The sequence below is a fragment of the Anthonomus grandis genome, chromosome 6 (assembly GCF_022605725.1).
Source record: "Anthonomus grandis grandis chromosome 6, icAntGran1.3, whole genome shotgun sequence".
NCBI classification, from domain to species: domain Eukaryota; kingdom Metazoa; phylum Arthropoda; class Insecta; order Coleoptera; family Curculionidae; genus Anthonomus; species Anthonomus grandis.
This window is the reverse complement of record NC_065551.1, coordinates 18600472-18620944: the sequence shown is the minus strand read 5'-3', so window position 1 is coordinate 18620944 and position 20473 is coordinate 18600472. Positions and strand designations below refer to the sequence as shown.

The 20473-nt window shown below is 29.8% G+C and overlaps 1 protein-coding gene across 3 annotated transcripts in view; it reads right to left on the bottom strand.

Moving 5' to 3' along the window:
- Positions 1-20473, bottom strand: part of LOC126737297 (uncharacterized) — a 76860-nt gene that overhangs the window by 34721 nt on the left and 21666 nt on the right. For all 3 annotated transcript variants that reach the window (XM_050442138.1, XM_050442136.1, XM_050442139.1), the window contains exon 3: positions 3703-3819. In XM_050442138.1, the coding sequence (XP_050298095.1) occupies positions 3703-3819 (117 nt within the window). The remainder of the gene's footprint in view (positions 1-3702; positions 3820-20473) is intronic.

Genomic DNA, 20473 nt, shown 5'->3' with positions numbered 1-20473 from the left:
AGAAGACCCTAGGGCCTAGCAGTTATTAAGCCCTGTAATATTTCTGGTGTATATATTGATTATTGCAGAGTTGTTTTTTTATTTGGACTTAATATTCATATTAGCAATAATTAATAAGAAACTTGATTTCAAGTTTCCAACATATTTATGTTGATGGATATTTAAGAATATTTTAGGAACATTGATGTTAGATATTGCAGGCTGCAAGTTTTTCTTGAAATATCCTAGATATACCTTAGGATTTCACAAGTGTTATGCTATAATATTCCTGGTATATTACTTTATTGGAGATGAACATATATGACTGTGTTAAAAATGTTACTTTTATATATTTTTATATAACTAAGAATATCATAATAAATATATAAAAAAAGCCATAGCTTAATAGCTATCTGTTTAATATCCCACGAATGAATTTATGTATGCAAAATGCTTTTTATAATTATGTTGCGTGAATAACTACTATATGATAAAAATATATTAAAATACAGTTTTTTTTAAATTTTAGATTTTTACTTTATTTTTAATTATTTTTACTTGGACGTTTTATTGGTTTTATTATTAATTTATAATAAAATTAGCTTTAATTTAAATAAGTCAAAGCGTAATTGGGGATATTCTATGAATATTGAGATTATATATTTAAGGATCTACATTTTGCAAGGAAAATACCCTGGGACTTACGTTAATTACTGTAATTGAAAATGTCTGACGATGTTATTTTAATACAATTTTTATAAATTAGATATTTTTAACGTATATTTTAAAAATGTTTTTGTTAAAAATTACATTGATATATGAATCAATTACTATATGATTTAGTTTTTTTTTTAATTTTGAATTTTATTTTATATTTATTTTCATTTTATTAAAAATTTTTTATTAATTTAAATAATAATTATTAAAATAAACTATTTAAATCGCAAACACGTCAATGGGTAATTTTATATTTGACAAAAATCAATCACCTCAGCTCCAGTTAACCTCACTTTGATATGTCAAATAGGAACCCCCATCATTCAACAGTACCAAAAAAAGATTAAATCAGTTGACGTACCAGCGAATAGTGACCAAAAATCTCTGCGAATAATGGATATTTTATTGACCACAAACTTTTGAATTCCCAATGACAACCCTAAGTGTGATACATCTTTTTAAAGGAAATATAATCTCCTGTCTAACCAAATCAAAAAAAAAAAAACAAAATCGGTTGACGTATAAGCGAATAAATAAGCAAAATGTGTGGCAATAAAAGACATTTTATTGACTTAAACTTTGGTAGGTCAAATAGTTGCCTCATAGTGTCACATTATTTTAAATGGCAAACAATTTTCCATCTTACTTTTGGAATTTAATTGATGCAACTTAAAGCGATTTATCAGTACAAATGTACGGTAATAAATAATAAGTTAAACCGGAATAACTGTAAATACTAGGATATTGAAAATCCACACCTTTCTTGAGATGATCATACTCAGTGATCCTTTTTTTTGGAATAAAATTTAAGTGGACAAATTTATTAAGACCTCCCCGAAAATACAATATATCCTTGAATCGTCCAATCTTTGGAAAACCAAGTGGATGAAAATGGGGTTGGGATACTAAACAAAAATAATATGTATTTCCAAATAGATGGAGCTTCTTCGTACTACGCGTTGACAGTTCAAGAGTGGCTTAAGGAACAGTTTCCTTACGGGATGTGGAATAGCAGGCGTGGTGCAATTGAATGGCCCGCACGGTCGCCAGACTTAAACTACTAGATTTTTTTCCTTTGGGGGTATTTAAAAAGCAATGTTTATAAAAGCCCACCTGAAAATATTAATGATTTAAAGGATTGAATTACTCGCGAATGTAGAGATATTATCGAACAAACACTTGCCAATATTCGTAAGTAATTTCAAAACAGACTTTAATATTGCCTCGAGAATAACGGCGTACATTTTGAGCACTTAACAAAATAAATTATGTAAACTAATTAAATTGTTTATTTTTTAAACACCTTTCTACACCCTTACTGTTTAAAGGTCTATAAACTTATATTTTTTAGCCGGAGGTGAGGAGTTGATTGGCAAAAGTTTATTAAATATAAAATTAAACGTCCCCCTGTATATCTTAATTGACGCGTTTTAATTTGCTGCTTACGATTGCTTTAATATGATTTAAAACTAGATAACAAGACGCTAGTGATGCAAAGCTTTGACAGTTGATGAATTAAAATCGAATGTTAAGCTTTTCTACCTCATGGTCTTCATGAATTAAACTATAAATAGTGAGTAAATATAAAAAGGGTGGTATGGAATGAACGACCATTGATAAATCCGTGTTAATCTACCAAAAATCTATTGAAAACCCTTCTTCAGAACAGGATCGATACTTTGCTCAAAAAGCTTAGGAATAGACGATAAAATGTTTATAGGGCGGTATGTAGGCACATTATTCTTATTTCCAGATTTAAATATTGGATAAAAGTTGGACAGCTTCAAATACAGTTTCAACATCAGTAGGTCTTATTACAACCTCAAAACTAAACTAAACTTAAAAATTGATTTCACTATTAAAATCTACATAAATTCCACAAAAATTGAAAGTATCCTATTAATGGCAATAGAGGATAATCTGGATATATTTAAAGGAGCATTTCCGGAGTGTTTCTTTTATTATCATCCGATCTTTAAGGCATTCATGAAATATGCCTTATAGTATTTAGTATTCAAATAAAATTTCCTCACTTGGGCAAATAATTTTTCAAATAATTCACATTAATTAATCTTTGAATCTAAAATCCAAACTCGCTCTAACATAAATCACATTGAGTCAGTTTGTCCTCTATACACGAGAAAAAAAGTGCGTTCCAGTGTTTCCCACTGGACTTTTCTTCCATAAAATATAAGTAATGAGCGGTCTGTTCAGTTCGCATTGTTGCGTCCGTCGCTTTATCCAGATAAAGTTTTCATGCATTGTGAGTCCAGATGACGTTCGTGTCCAGCAAGAAAATTTTATTATCCAGATTGTTGAGGCTATAAATGCGACAATTTTCCATGTTTATGTGTAGAACAATATGATAAAGCTATAGTAAGAGAGTATTATGGAAATGGACCATATAAGATTCAAGCCTTTTATTCACGCTAAAACTACTGTGAAACTGATAAAGAAAATTGATTGTAGAAATATTAAGACTATTAGTTTAGTTCATCATTAGAACATTAAATTTCTTTAACATTTAAAGATTAAAATAAATGAGGTTTTATTTCCGGTATTTTTATTTTCAATATGGAAATCGACACCCACACTGGGTCAACGAGTAAACCACAGTTAAAAGATCGATTTCTCTCATGTTTCGTCCCTGGCGTACTTTTATTTCAACTTTTCTCTTAACTTTCCCTAAGATGCGACGAGTAAAGATGGAAGGCTTCATTTCCATATTGAAATTTTCCTCAGGGGAAATTATTTTTGATCTTATAATCGCATAGCTAAAATTGAATCATATGCTCGTCGTGAAATATTGACTATATAATATCTATGTATGTATAAGTATATAAAGGCGTATAGGCATTTTCAAAGGGTCTTAAGAGTAGAAAAAGGTGGTAAAATCCAGAAAAAAAAAGTTAAGGATATCAGAAGAACACATTATGAACATCATTTACATAAAGAGGCAAAAAAACAACAGGAGGTATTAGATTTTTGGTTTAAAAAAATGCTTACCTGTCGGCCTAAACCTAGAAGCTCCCTCCTCACAATTTTCCCTATTGTAAAGTAGAAGTTTGCAAGTTTTCCATGGACCAAAGTATCCTCTGTTTAAGCCACCTCGATCATGCCCCCCTGCCAAAATAAATAGTAGCAAATTAAAACATAATCCAACTTCAAACCGAATTACTTAAATTTTTTAAAGTGAAATAAATTTAAGAAAAAGAAGATTTTAGTCGATTCCCAAGAGAATACAGGTCACCGGTTTACGCGAAAAGAGAATGTCTTAGTGTAATAAATTCTAATGTCAAAAGAGTACAATGTTAAGGTTTTTGTAATCCGAATAGAAGAATTCTTATTGTTTGGCACGCCATTGTAATAGGCATGAAGATGATCTTGCTTTTATTTCAACATTCTAGAGAAATTTTATGTAGTGATCATCTTAAGTTAATGGCATTTGTTTATGATCGTTAATATAATTACTTCAAAATAGGCATAACTACTTTTAAATACCTTAATAAATGCATACCTATATAGTAATAACATTAAACTTTAATGATACTGATTACTTATTCGGGTTAATCTAATCATTTTAATGGTTCTATTAATCACCTTATGAGAACTTTATCTGGTTATGTATATTCTTAATTCGTTAAACAAAAGTTGTTTTTGTAAACTGCCTGAAAGCCATAGGTACAACTTTTTTATATCAGCGAATTAAGGCTGAAATTTAAATGTTAGATTGTTAAAGTGGTTATTATTAAAGGAACGTAAAGTAATTGAGTTTGCGTGCACCTGAGAACATTTATTTCATATAGAACAATAAGGTGCTTGTCAATAAAATTTGTATTGTTATAGTGCGGTTAAAATGTCGACGATGTCCGGTTTTTCTTGGAATTATATAGCTCATAATTTAAAAAAAAATTATTTTCTATATGAGTGAAATATTAATGATAATAAGCAACGGGGTTTTTGTGCAGATGATTCATTTGCAATTGCTGCATCAATTCAGTTTAGGTAATAGATTAGAAATTCAATATATTTTTTTTAAATCATTAATAAGGGCTAAGATAGAAGATTAGTAACTTATTGAAACATCAATGATTTTTCAGTTATCTTGATTTGTGTCCTAAAGAAGGTGGCCTAGTAAAAAAGGTTTATGAGATATCTTTAGTCACTGCCTATAGTCTTTGAGATATCTCAATTATGACAGTTGCCACTATGCCTGGTAGTTTTGGCAAAAAAATCTTAAATCTTAGAGGTAATTTAAAAAAAATCTTAAAGAATAAAATAAAAAAATTGGATTTGTTTAATACAAATTAAAATGAATATATACTTGAAATGAATTATTTACAAGACTCATAGAGAATGAGGCAAACAAGTAATCTTTGCTTTACAAACATTAAAATAAATATTTTTTCTTGAAAAGTCAAGAGTTTCTCAGATTTCTTACTCTTCGGCTAGTGCCGATGGTTTTTATATACGTATATATAGATACCTTGATTATAGCAGTAGCCACCATGATAACGTTGTCCCTTTTAACTCTAATTACGTCAAAAGAACTCAATTTATATTGGTTATTAAACAAACTCATAGAGAATAGACTAAAAAATTTCGCTCTGCTTTACAAACATTCGCTTTTCAAAAAAATGTTGATTATGTTATCTCTGTTAATCCTTATATTGGTAAAAACCTAAATTTTTATTAGTTATTAAAAAAATCATAAATATTAAGGTAAAAAAATAGGCTTTGCTTTAGAAACATTCAGAATAACACCTTTTATTAAAAAATCAAAGGTTTATAAGATTTTAGGCCTCGCCAATGATTTTTAAGAAATGTTGATTATAGCAGTGGCCACTATACCAATGTTGCGTTTGCTAACTCCAATTTACCTCAAATTTTATTGAGTATTTAAAAAAAATCAATCTTTGTTTCACAAACAATCAAATGAAGTTTTTTTTTTAGCAAAATTAAAGGTATACGAAATATCTTGATTTTTAGCTACTGTCAATGGTTTTCAAGATATCTTGATTTTGCTAGTGGCGAGCATACCAATGTTGGCTCTACTTACTTAATTAATTTAGTTAAAAACCTCTATGTTTGTTAGCTATTTAAAAAAAATATTAAAGAATGAAGGCAAAAATGAAGCTTTGATGATAGAATTTGTCTAACAAACATTAAAATCAATAATTTAAATTTGTTAGGCTGGGTTAGGTTGGCATCTCGAGATAGTATCGTTATATATCTCGTAATCTTGATTTCCGGCCCCTACCAATCGTTTCCGGGATATCTTAATTATGACAATGGCTATCATGCGAATGATGCCTTTGTTAAGCGTAATTTTGGCAAAAAATCTCAATTTTTATTGGTTATTTAAGAAAATCATAGAGAATGAAGTAAAAAAATTAGGCATTTCTTCACAAACATTAAGGTTAATAATTTTCTTCACAAACATTAAGGTTAATAATTTTCTTAAAAAATCAAAGGTTGATGAGATTTCTTAATTTTCGGCCTTTAACAATGGTTTTCAAGCAGCTTTGATTAAAGAAGTGGCTACTATGCCAATGTGGTCTTTGCTAACACTATTTTTGATAATTTTATTATTATTAGTTATTAGAAAAATTCGTAAAGAATAAAATAAAAAATTAAGTTTTTCTTTACAGATAATCAAATCAATATTTTTTTTTGTAAAATTACTGGTTTACAAAATATCTTGATTATGACAATGGTCCCTATATACCTCAATTTATTGGTTTTAAAAAAATATCTTTGTTTTACAAACAAACAAATCAGTATTTTTTTTTTGCAAAATCAAGGGTTTAGGAGATATTATGATTTTTAGCAACTGCCAATGGTTTTTGAGATATCTTGATTATGGCAGTGGCCAACATACCATGTTGCCTCTACTAAGCTCAATTTAGGTAAAAACCCCTTAATTTGTTAGGTATTTTAAAAAATATTAAAAAATAGAGGCAAAAGTTAGGATTAACCTTACACACATTAAAATCAATAATTGAGGGTTTGATTTTGTTAGGGTGGGTTGGGTTGTTTCTCGAGATAGTATTATTAGATCCTGATTTTTGGCTACCGCAAATTGTTTTCAAGGTATCTTGATTATGCCAATGGCTACCAAATCTTAATTTTTATCGGTTATTTAAAAAAACTCATGAAAAATAAAGTAAAAAGTTATGCTTTGCTTTACAGAAATTATAGTCAATAATTTTTTATGGAAAATCAAGGATTTAAAATATTTTTTTATTTTTGGCCCCTGCGCCAATTAGAAATTTTGATTACAGTAGTGGTCACCATGCCAATGTTATCTCTGCTAACCCTAATTTTGACAAAACCCTCATTTTTTATTGGCTATTTAAAAAAATCGTAGAAAGTAAAGTAAAAAATCATGATTTGTCTAACAAGCATGAAAATTAATAATTTTTCTTGTCAAATCAAGAGCTTACAAGATATTTTCATTTTTGGCCACGGCCAATAGTTTTCGAGATATGTTGATTATAGCAGTTGCCACCATGCTGATAATGTTTCCTCTGCTAACTTTAATTTATGAAAAATCTCAATTTTATTATGTATTTAAAGAGATTCATACAAAACAAAGTTAAAAATTAGGCTTTTTTGTGCTGCTATTTGCAGAGTTTTCGAGATATCTTGATTTTTAGCTACTGACCTGTCAATATTCCTTTTGCTTATCCAAATTTTGGCAAAAATCTTAATTTTCTCGTGGTATTTAAGAAAAATTATAGAAAATAAAGTAAAAAATTAGGCCTTGCTTTACGAATATTAAAGTCAATTATTTTTCTTGGAAGTTCAAGGTTTTCAAGAAATTTTAATTACAGCAGTTGCCACCATGCCAATATTATCTCTGCTAACTATGATTTTGCCAAAAACCTTAATTTTTATTGATTATTTAAAAAGCTGAGTAGAAAATAAAATAAAAAATTAGGCTTTACTTTAAAAACATTAAAATCAATTTTTTTTTGGAAAGTCTATGAGATATCTTAATTTGTAGCCACTGCCAATGGTTTTCGTGATATCTTGATTATGGAGCAGTGGCCAGCATATCAAGTTTGCCATTGCTAAGCCCAATTTAGGTAAAAGTATCAATGTTTACTAGTTTTTTGAATAAATCATAGAGAATAAAGGACAAAATTAGGATTGACCTAAAAACATTAAAATCAATAATTTTTGTTCGTAAAACAAGATATATTGATTTTTGGCACTCCCAAAATTGCCGGTAGCTATGCCAATGGGTGGAATGCATAAAAAGTAGTATATGCTAATGCTTCAAGTATGTACTACATTTCTAAAGTTTATACTACACTAACGAAGCATTTACTACTCTCTGTAGCATATACTACTATGTACGCGATACATAGAAGAAGGTGCTATGCTTTGGAAGTATCTACTAGTTATAGTAGTATTTACTACAGTTTAAATGAAGTTGGTGTTTGACAAACTTCGGCCCCAGCAATCAAAGTGTTTTAGTAAAAAATGGCAGTTTTTATGGATGTGCATCGTCAAAAAGTATACAAACAAAGAAGAGAATATAATAATGACGATTTATATCGAAAATTATTTAGGTAATTACCATAAATTTAATAGATTTTTCTATCCCAATCATCTAATCACGCTTTGGTATTTTAGATTTAACAGAGAAAATGTAGAGTGGCTTGGACATTATTTTCTCCAAGATGATAATAAACCGGTGGAAATAAGGGGTGGAGCCCTGTCACCGACTCGGAAAATAGAGGTTTTTTTTGAGAAGTTTAAGTGTTTCTAGTAAATTAACTTTGTAATTTGAAAAATGTAAATAACTTTTCTTACAGGAGATCCTGGATTTCAGCAAGGAGTTGGTGTTGATCTAGACGTCAATCAAAGCACTGTTTCCAGAACCTTAGCCACGGTATCTAAAGCAATTTATTCAAAAAGGAACAATTGGATAAAGTTCCCCAACACTAACGAATTGCTTAGAGTTGCTATTAATGAGGGAGCACGTGGTGAGCGAATGCCCAGGGTTATAGGTGTTATTGACTGTACCCATGCAAAAATAACAATCTATTCACGGTGATGAATACGTGAACAGAAAAGGGGTATGCTCAATAAATGTTCAAGCTACTTATAATGCCCGAGAAATGTTTACAAGTGTGGATGCATCTTGGCCAGGCTCCGTACATGATAGTCGAATTTGGCGAAACTCCATAGTGCATGGAATTATGTATAATAATGTGCACGAAGCAGCTTTATTAGGTGATGAAGGATATTGTGTTGCCCCGTGGTTATTGACACCATATAAAAATCCAACTACACCAATGCAAGAAAATTATAATTTAATCCATGCAAAGGAACGATGTGTCATAGAGCGCTGCTTTGGTCAGTTAAAACGGCGTTTTCCAATGCTCCAGTATACTTTTCGCCTAAAAACTGAAAACATTCCGGAACATATTGTGAGTGCATTTGTACTTCACAATATAGCTAAATATCTTCAAGATCCATACCATGATTTTGATCGAATTGAGATGGAAGTTCAGCATCCCAATGAAATAATGCCAGAGGGTAATCAAGCACAAATTCGAAGAAAGACAATGCAAATTCGACAAATTTTTTCACTGTACCATTGTCTACCACCTTCAAAAACACACAAATTCGAAATTAAGGTACACAGCGCAGAAATGAAGTTGCTGAGTTATTATTATTATTATTATTATTATTATTATTATTATTATTATTATTATTATTATTATTATTATTATTATTATTATTATGATAATTATATACTAAATAGGCAACTTATGAAATGTTCAATAATAAACTAAGTATAAAAAAGTAACAACTAAATAAACTAATTATTTCAATTTTAAGTTTGTGACAAAATATCAAACTCTAAAAGAAATAAATGGATACTACACCTCATATTATATTTAAATTATGGGTTCATACGTAGATTTTATATTCGTGTTAATAATCCAACATGTCCCCCCTAATTAAATGGTCAACTAACTGCCCACCAGCTTTGGCAAAATTTACCAATGCAATCGTGGCCCGTTCCTGAGCTTCGGCTGAAGACTGTTGAGCTCGAGAAGCAGAAATTTGGGCTTCGGCTGCTTCAATTCGTTTTCGTAGACAGGTCTTTTGTAGTTAAATAAGTGTCTCCTCCTTATCAGCTGCTTTAGAACCTTTAGGTGTCATGACTTTAACTTGTTTGGAACCAGATTTAGAACTGAGGAAGTCATATTCACTGTTTTGGAAGAAAACATCAATCTTATTGCTTACACCGGTCTGACATGCACCTGGTACTCTGTGTAGAACTGGGTTTTCTCCTACATTCCATAAGTCGTGGAATTTTTTTTGCCATTCCGTCAGTACAGTTCTTTTATTTCCAGTTTTTTTTAAGTCAACTATTTTCTTAACTTTTGTTTTCATGTTATTAAACTTTTTCAAAATTTGTTTTGTGTCTACCCATTATTTTATTAAAACCAGTTGTTAATTTTTTTAGTGCATCTTCTTTTTCGTTTTTAATTTTTGGTGTCATCTTTTTATCAAATAAAGTTTGAAAACTTTCAAGTAGAGTAACAAATAATACTTGTTTGTTTTTATCTTGTCCTAGCTCTTTTGTTGCATCAGAATTTGAAGAATCACTCATAGTTAAACCAGTATTATAATCACTGAACTTTTAAAAAGTTTGAATCCGAACCGAATTACACGAACACACTTAATACTAATAGACGCACTGATAGAAAAATGAGTTTTGACAAGTGTCTTGTCAATTTTGAGAAATTTGACACGCTTACGGCGACACTACTTCTGTTGGGCCGTACTGTGTAGTATTTACTTCATAGGCGAAGTAGATACTTTTATGTAAAAGCAAATGCTACAAAGTAAATACTTTTTAGCGAAGCATTAGCATCTACTACTTTTTATACATTCCACCCAATATTTCTTTTGCTAACCCCAATTTACGCAAACATTTTAATTTATTTGATGGCTAATTAGTGGGATTTTGATGGGTATTTAAAAAGGTTTATAGAAAACAAAGTTAAAAATTAGTATATTTACAATTTTTCTAGTAAGTTTCTAGTTTTCTATAAGCAGTTTTTGGCATATTTTAATTTTTGGCCCTTGACTACCCTACAGTCAAGGGTTTTCGAGATAACTTGATATTTGCTTGCCAATGTTGCCAGTCTTAAATTGTATTAAGTTTTTTAAAAATCTATAGAGAATAAAATTGAAAAGTAGGTCTTATTCTGCGAGAATTATATTATAAATCTTTCCTGTAAAATAAAGAATTTCTGTGATGTATATCCTGATTTTTAGCCTCTGATATGCAAATGCTGCTCCTACTTACATTACTTCAGGCAAGAATATTTTTTTTATGGATCGGTTATGGAAGGCATGAGACAGGAAGTAAAAGATTACATCTGACTTCACAAAATGACTTTTTACACTTTGTCAGATTTTTGAAAAAAATTGAAAGGTAGGAAAGTGTGTAAAATAGGATAATAATTCAGAATTTTAGAGATTCAAATGATAATTTAGAATTCAGAAATAGGATAAGAACTCAGTTGCTTGGAAAATCCAACAAATTATTTTAACTGTTTGGTTCTTTCAGGCAAGTGAGGCGACATGTCTTGTCTGAAAAAACACAAAAAAAACAAGCAAAAAATTACTTTTACTGTAAAAATATTTCTATGTTAAGCTGCATAGGAGCGAAGATATTTTTTTTCTAAGAACCTTAAGATAATTAATATTAATTACCCTATAAATGAAGTCCTCATTAGCAGAAAACTGCTTTAACTGTATTGAACAAACCAAAAAGAGCCCGAAAATATCTTTTTTTTTAAGACCTTTACTGATTAATCAAAAACTAAATAAATTAATCTGGTATATTTTTATACTGAATAAAACTGAAAAGCGTAAAATATTTTAGACCAAAGAAAAAAATATTTTCTTTAATCAAGAAAACGCCTTGAAAATAAAATAAGAAGATGCTCGTCAATCCAATTAAATCAGATCAAAATAGTAAATAAGTAAACTGGGTCAGATTTCCGTCTGTAAATAGCTTTAACCTAAATTTTTTAAATGTATTTCAAATGACTCTCTTTACTTAAAAGAAGTGAAATTATATTAGAACAATGATTTAATTTAAAAAAATTATAATAGAAGCGCCTGGGAACTCTTAAATGTTTTACGTCTTTTTTCAAGTACCTTGCGCTACAAACCTTAATTACCATTAATTATTATAAAAAATAATAGAATTTCTATACAAACTGGTAAAATATGAATACAATTTTAATAGCTTTTAATAAATATTTACTCTTCAGTCAATAATTTTAATGGATCATCTCGGAAACATGCTGAAAGCTTTTACATGTAACATAAAAGAAATTTGCAATTTTCCCTTTTATATTTGCTCCTTTTAATAAACATGGTTTGGTTATTCTCCCGGGGGTAGTACATCAAGATAAAATGCTGAACCACAAGGGTTTCTAATAAAATTAACTTAAGGTGGAATTTTACCGCAGGAATAAGCTTTAACAATAAATATAAAAAGGGGGATCTTATGGATATATATTAAATAAAGCCGGAATTTTAAATGAATGATAAATATGAGAGATTTTTCTGAAGTTACGTTTGTAATAAAAGGGAAAGAAAATTACAAAAAATGGCGATGGAACATGGATAAAATAAGAAATATATGATATTATTGTAATTTTTTTATACACTTATTGTGGAAAAAAAAGTAAAACATTTTTACTTATTGATAATATGTTGGGTAATATCTAAATGCAGAAATGCAAAGCCATAAAAAAAATAAAGAAATTAAATAACTTAATAAGAGTGAAAAAATAAAATGTTTATAATATTTACTTCATATTCACATAATAATACTATTTTTATTTTTTAAGCTTTTTTTAGTTTTAACATTTAAATTAAGCTATAATTAATAATTTAGTTATAGCTTAATTATTTCTTATTGTCACTTTTAATTAAAGTATCTGTATTCTTATTTTATTCCTGTTTTTATATTTAGATATAATAATTGTTAATAATTGTAGCATGTTAATAATGTATATAAAATATATATTTCATTTACTCATTAATACATTTTCAAATAAAAAAATATGGGGTGTAGAAATTATTTAATTAAAAATTCCAATAAATTTAACCAAAATTTTCAAAAAAGAAAGAATTAAAAAAAAAAGAAAATGCCAAGTGTTCCACTATTTTTGTTTTTAAATTGTCCCTCAACAAAATCTTGAAAAAATAATTAAAAAGATATTCTAGCTTTAGCTGAAATTAATTTGTTTACATATTTTTTTAAATTTTTTTCATAATTGGCAAGAAAAAAACAAATATGAAAATAAGTGTAAGTTTTATTTTATTTATTTAACTTAGTTTTAATTTAAAGATTTTATTTTATTTACTCAATCTAATATTACCTCAGGTACTTTATAATTACAGTTTTAGTCTAAGAATCTGTATTTGTTTTTATTTTACTAAGTCATAAATGAAAATTTTACTATTTTATAGTAGTGATGCTAAATATATATTTCATTTATTAATTTTCATATTAAAAAAATATACATATGAAATTTCATAGAAAAATTAAAATAAAAATTCGAATGAATATAAACTAAATTTTTGATAAGAAAATTATAAAAATATCAAGAATGAGAAAATGACAAATGTCGTATTTATTTTGGTAAAATTTTCCATAAAATGTATTTGTAGAAAAGTTTTATTATATTTAATCAAAAGTGTTGTTAACAAATAAAAAAAAAATTACAAAATTTTACTTATCAAAAATATAAGCAGGTGTTTCAGTAAATTTAAAATAAATAGGTAATTAAAAAGTAAGAAAATGATAAATGTTAATTATTTTTTAAACATTTTGAAATTTAAAAAAATTATAAATAGCCAAATAAAATAAAAATTCAATTAAAATGATACAATGAGAGATGATACAATTAAAATGATACAAATGAGACAATGATAAGTTTAAAAATTAATATTTAAAATTTTCTTAATTACTCTAAAATACATTACCTATAGGAGATAACATTTCATTTTTACAAATTCAAACTATTGAGTAAAAAAATAGAAAAAACATATAATAATAAAAAAGGAGAAAGCCTACATATCCTAAACCATCAACTTACTTATTAAAAATCCACTTCCTTGTCAAATAAGAAAGCATATAAGTCACGACAGCTTATATTTCGATACTGCTATCATATATTCTGCGAAACTTTCCCGACCCCTACATTCCAAGCGTGTTAAAGTAAAATCGACACTGAATCCCGTGGGAGATATATTTTGCAATTTGAGGAATATTTAGAATCGGAAACGTTCAGAAATTAGGATTTCGCCTTGATACAACCCGATGTAAGATATATTTCATTTACTTATTTTACAACGGGTTACTTCTAAAAATAATACTTGAAAGGCAATTTATTTTAGTCCAAGTTTTACTGTAGAATATTATGGCCATTTGCGTCAATACGGACCGTTTTAAGAGCCACAAAACGCCTTTCCAAAGTACTATTTACTTGTCAGATATCAAATAATTATATCTCGAGCACAAAACCACCAACACAACGGAATTCAGATCAAATATAACGGATTCCTATTATCTGAAGTTATATACAGGAAGATGTTAAGCTTCAACGAACCTTCGGGTTACCGCTGCTTTATTGGGGTTAATAATCGACCTCTTGCTTATTTGTTATCGCTTATTATATTCTAGTTTATTAAAATAGTTAGGAAATTTTAGAGGTCGTAGGGTCGTATTGGTGTTAGACTCATAGAAGCACTATATGTTATAAATTTTATCAACAGCTGCATGAGCAATAGAGCGTCTGAAGGGTAAAGAAAATTTGCACCCATATTTATTCCGATTTAAATAAATAAATATAGATACCTTATTATAATTAACAATAATATATTAAATAGTAATTACGAGCCCTATTATAAGTTATTCAATGGTAGGCCTGCCCTTTTCAAATGACAAGTTTGCCTAGTATCATTTATATAAAAAAAAAATCAGATACAATATGACCTAAATATTTATCTTAGTCAAAACAAATAGGCTGTTAAAAGTTATTTAAACTTATCCAATAAAATGTAATAAAATAAAAGATAAAGGATCTTAGGTTGTAGTTATTATACTAAAATATATAAAATTGTTATTAGAAATATTACGTGGTCTTTTGTAATAAATACTGGTTATTTCTATGTAAATTATTTCATTGTAAATACATAAATATATGCTGTATAACCTAAAAATTTAACATAATAGACATCATACTAAATTCGTAACGCTTGACATACCCAAAAAAGCATCAGACTGAGTGGGTCGTTGGTATTGCATTGTTGTACCCCATTGTTGTATGCAAATAACTGTAACCTGTTGTTTATTTATTATTCACCTCGTACAAACTTTTGCTCATTTTATTCCGTTGAAGCATTTTAAAGAGTTCGTGTATGGTAATTTCTCTCTACATTTGGCCAGAACGTTATTTCTGATATCTTAATAGCGTTAACGGTGAAATTTTTGATTGTCCTGGCGCCTTGTAAATAAAAAATAATATTTTTTGAAGAATTTTTCGCAATTTTTTGACCTATATCTCTTTCTTACTAAAGGGGACATATGGATTATAATGATAAATTAATTACTTATGTATTTATTTAGTTAAACTAGGTAAGACATAATTAATTCCCAAAGTCATAGAGAAATGATATGGGCATAGAAACAAAAAATTACTAGAGAAAAAAAAACAAAGACAATATATAACTTTCGCAATTAAATGTTTAAACGGAGTATAAATAATAAAGCACTTCAAGTAGAGATGCTTTTTGCTAAAGACAAGCCTAGAAATAATATACAATCTTATGATCCTAAATGACTATAAGCCAATTTATTATTTATCTAGTTCTGAGTTTCTAGAAGGAGGAACCGCCATCCTTGTAAAAAAGAATATATATTTCTATTCTTTAACTATTAAAACTACTTCACTTGAAAAGCGCAGTTAAAAGTTACAGTTTGCATATGTCACAGTCTTATTCATTTTGGATGAACTGCATACATTTTTGTATCAACATTCTAGTAAATAATTAGAGCTTTAATTTAAATAAGAAAGTCAATATTGAATATATCTAAAGAAAGTTAAAAGCTAGTATTTATAAAAAAGTGATGTAAGAATGCTTTTTAACACATAACGAACAATTACAATATCAATAAGTTGTTGTTTTAATTTCAATTGGGTGCGTAACTTCATGAAATGATACAGCAATGATTTGAATCTTTGAAAAACCAAGAAAAGAATAGTTTTAAAAAAAACTAAAGGAACACACTTGCATTGCTAATCGAACTATTTTTCATTTGAATTATTCTGTTAATAACTTAAATTATATTATGATGTTTATTTAAGGTAATTAATTATTATTGATTGTCCGACCTTCAACTACTGTAATAAAACCTCTTTGTAATTAAAAAATATTTTCTACTTTTTAATTCGATTAGCAATAAAAGCGTGTTTTTTTAGCTTTTTTTAAACTATTATTTATTATCTTGCTGAACTTTTGTTTTTGAACGGTAACCAAACTTGTGTTAGTGTAAATAGAAAAGAATTTATTAATCGTGGCAGTCCTAATAAGGATAATGGGAAACTGTTATCAAATTATTGAATTGTCATCGGTTCTTCATATGTGTGCAAAGTTTCAAGTTGATCAGTCTTTTAGAAACTAGTGAAAATTAGGCTCAAAAATTCTGTTACATCCATACATATAAAGATACAACCCCTGCTAATAAAAACGTGCTATAAATAGGAATCAGACGCGGCTTATGGCCTTTAATAAACTTACTCTAAATGATTTTTTTAAAGATATAGGCAGTACTCGAAAAATATGGTTTTAAAGCTGACCAAATATACAATTTGGACGAAACTGGTCTAATTACTATAATTAAAGGTTATTGCTCCAAAAGAGCAAAAATAGGTGACCCACGCATCATCGCAAAAAAGAGGAGAACTAGTCACATTCGTTGGAATTATCAGCGCCTCGTGGCTGCAGCACTAGTATTTATTCATCCGTAACTGAGAAATACAAAGGAATATTTGGAGAATGAATATCCTACTTCTGCGATAGCCTTTGGGAACAAAAATGGCAGATTTCCAGAACTTTTTCCAAATGTGCTTGAATATTTTGCTAGTTATGTAAAATGCTTCTTGGACAATAAAGTTTTCCTTATTATAGACAATTATGAATTACACATTTTGGTTAACTTTACTAAAGTTTGTTGTGAGAAAGGAATTGTGCCATTAATAACTCCTTCTCACATCACACACAGATTACAGCTCCTAGATCTATTAATCATTAAAAAACTATCGGTACCGCACGATTGGTTGCTTGCAAATCCAGGAAAAGTAATAACCATTTATTACTTAGGACGCCTTACACAAAAATTGTTTACAAAGAGGCTTTTACTATGAAAAATATCAGCGATTTTGAAAATACCAGTCTCGGGCCTAGAAACTGACATATTTTTTCCCGATTTTGATTTCAAGCCAAGTTAAGCAAGCGTCAACAGTTAAACAAGAGTTGACTGTTGAGCATGAAGTGTCAACTGATAAGCAAGAAAAATTTATTGAACTCATTGAGACCCAGAAAACTTATTAGATAAAAAGGCAGATCAGCAATTCACATATCTGCTGAGTATGAAAAAAGGCAAAGCTTGGAAAAGGAGAAAAAACGAAAATGATCAGTAAAAGAAAATAAAACAGTTAAAAGGAGTATTTCTGTTTGAAGGACGAAATTGTCATTATCCAATAAATCCAGTGTTAATATTCACTACAATCAGTCATCTGATGCTCGTGAAATTTGTGGTTTCGAGGTCTGACCTTTATTGTATTGGTAAAGTCCAAGGATCACCTGTTGACAATAATGAAATCTTTGAAATATAATTTTAAGAAGAACGCGATAATTAATACAGAACATCAAATAATTATGTATTATCTGATCTCGAGTACATTGCCTTGATGAAAAAAAACGATATTGTTGCCATTTTACCCTCTCTACGCAAGATGCTTTAAGAGTTGCGAATTGCCAGTAGTTTAATATTAGCCTCGGGGTTTGTCTGTACAATAATTATCTATTTAGTAAGTAAGAGACAAATGTTTTGTTCAGCTAGTTTTAGTGGTGACATTATTGTCACTTAGACTTAAAAATCAAAACATTATAATCTTAAAATTTGTAAATACACTTTTGGAAGGTGGATCTTTGCGGCCGAAAATAGTTGACTACGATGGTAAAGAGGAAAGAAGGTAATTCGTTGTGACTAAATGTTGGATTTAGGAGTTGTTCGAGGAAATCCATGCCGTTGTATCAGGAGGACATCTTGGAGTATCAAACACCCTGGGAAAAGTAAGGGAAAACTGGGTTACACCTTACTATTGAAGGAATAAGTAACTGATGGAGGAAACATTGTATATGCGGCAAGTAATGGGCCGCAAGGAAAGTAAAAAGGTTTGAGGCATCAGTATAACGTGGAAAGTCATTTTGAAAGAATTTATATTGCCGTTGCTGGTCTGGTTCCCGAATCAGAAGCAGGAAATAAATGCATTGTGATGGACAATTTCAGCAAATAGGTTGAGAATCTCTCTTTCAAACCAGAAAGTTTCTGCTATCACCGACGCTTTATTAAAATAACGGATCTGCCAATTAGGTGTATCTATATCGCGGAATGTAGCTCGTTCCGACTAAGGATGAAATTTTCAATTTACCTTATACCTAAACATCTGTGACACGCTTAAAATGAAGAAAATAAAGACTACTGCATTACGCCCGCAGTCAGTCGGAATGGTGCAACAAATGAACAGAACCATTAAGTGGTACTTGGCCAAAAAAATTTCCAAACACCAAGAAGGCTGGGTAAGTTTCTTTATTTGTTCCTGCGGCTTATCGACCAGCCATCATAATAGTGATGAGAAGAAAACTTCGTCTACCATGCGATGTAAAGTTTGGTTCACCACCAACAGTATGATGTTGCCAGGGAGGACTATGTCAGTGATCTGCGTAAAGTGCGCACTTCTATTTAAGATGCCCGCGATCGGATAAAAAAAAAGAATGTCAATGCCAGCGACCAGAAGTACAAGAGATACGAGTGGGTGACTTGCTTTGGCTCTATGACCCTAAGAGGAGGAAGAGATTATCACCGAAACTTTAAACATCCTGGGATGGGCCACACAAAGTGTTGGAAGCCATGAATGTCAGTGTTGGATGTTCTAATAGTCGGTATGCCGTGACTTGTGAAGGACACTAAGATCTGTTAACTGCTCCAGCTGAGTATGCTTTGGCACATTGTTTATCAGATAATTCATAAATGTCTAGAGGAATAGCTGAGGTTTTCCGCAAAAAACTCGGTAATATTCAAAAACTGTGTCGGTCTAGGTCGGCAAACCCTCGAAGAGACTGGTAGAAATATTTTCTGCCTAGGTACTAAAGAGGCGTCATGCAGGCGATCGTGTTTAGTAGCGTAAGTGTATAAATAAAGCAGTTGACTATTTTTGTGCATCCATAAAATGCTCAAATTTTATTCACACCTAACGAACGGTAAAAACGGTATAATACGGTATTTACAAGAATATAATTCCTTAAAAACCTTAAAACAAATTTCCCATTTATCTGTTCAATCTCTTCGAAAAATGCCATGTAATTTTTTTATTGCACAGAAATGCCTCGTGAGATTCATGCTTAGGCTTACACCTCTCTTGTAGGCCTTATTTTACTGTTAGAAAAGTCAAATGGAATAATATTAACACGTATTTAGCGTAAGAAATATATTAACCTAATCTGCCTAGCTCTTTTGGCCTTAGGCTACCATCAGGGCTATGACTACAAAAAACGTCAATGGTTTAAAATTATTAAAATTAGAATTTTAGATTAATTGTTGACAGAATCCATAAAGTTCCGCAAGTGTAAAAATAACAAAACTCTACTAAAACGAACATACAGGAAAACCAGAGACCGTTGGTAAGACAAATGGTCCCTTAATAAAAAAAAACTTTTATACTAAACAGAACGTACTTCGCCCATTGAGCAATAAGATGCGAATGTATAGCTAGCAATATTTACATTCATTAGCCCAAAAATGCTAGCTTACTAGAATATAATACCTATATTGAGTGTTACGGAAGCAAATTTCGATTAATGCCCTAAATTTAATTAATCATTATAGCATCGTTAGTCAACAGTTTCGTGAAAAAATTCTGAGCAACAGCTTCTAGCCAAACCAGCTGGACCTAGAACCACGACTGGGGTTTGCGCAGTAGCGTCGTACGCAACGCCCGCTTGGCAAATGTAAATGAGAATTAAGTAAGTGCATGCGAACGTCTACTGCAATGCAAAATCATTGCAGTAGACGTGCCCTATAGTGTTCAACGAATATTGCGAAAAAAACTTATACTTTTACCCTTATAAAATTCAACTTTGACAATTTTCTTTGTCAGATGGTACAGGACGTACGCTTACTGCGAACAGCGCTCATACTTTTTTACTGCAGTTCCCTGGCTATGACGACAATGCATGGTTTCAATTAGACGGTACCACGACACATACTGCAACAATATCGATCAACGCATCTATAGAACTGTTTTCTGGCATGGTTAGTTCCGTTAATGGATTTCCGTTTCTTCCACGAATTCCAAACTTGACCGCCTGAGATATTCACCTTGGATTTTTTTAAAAGATGTCGTCTATACCATTCAGTACCTGACATTTTCCA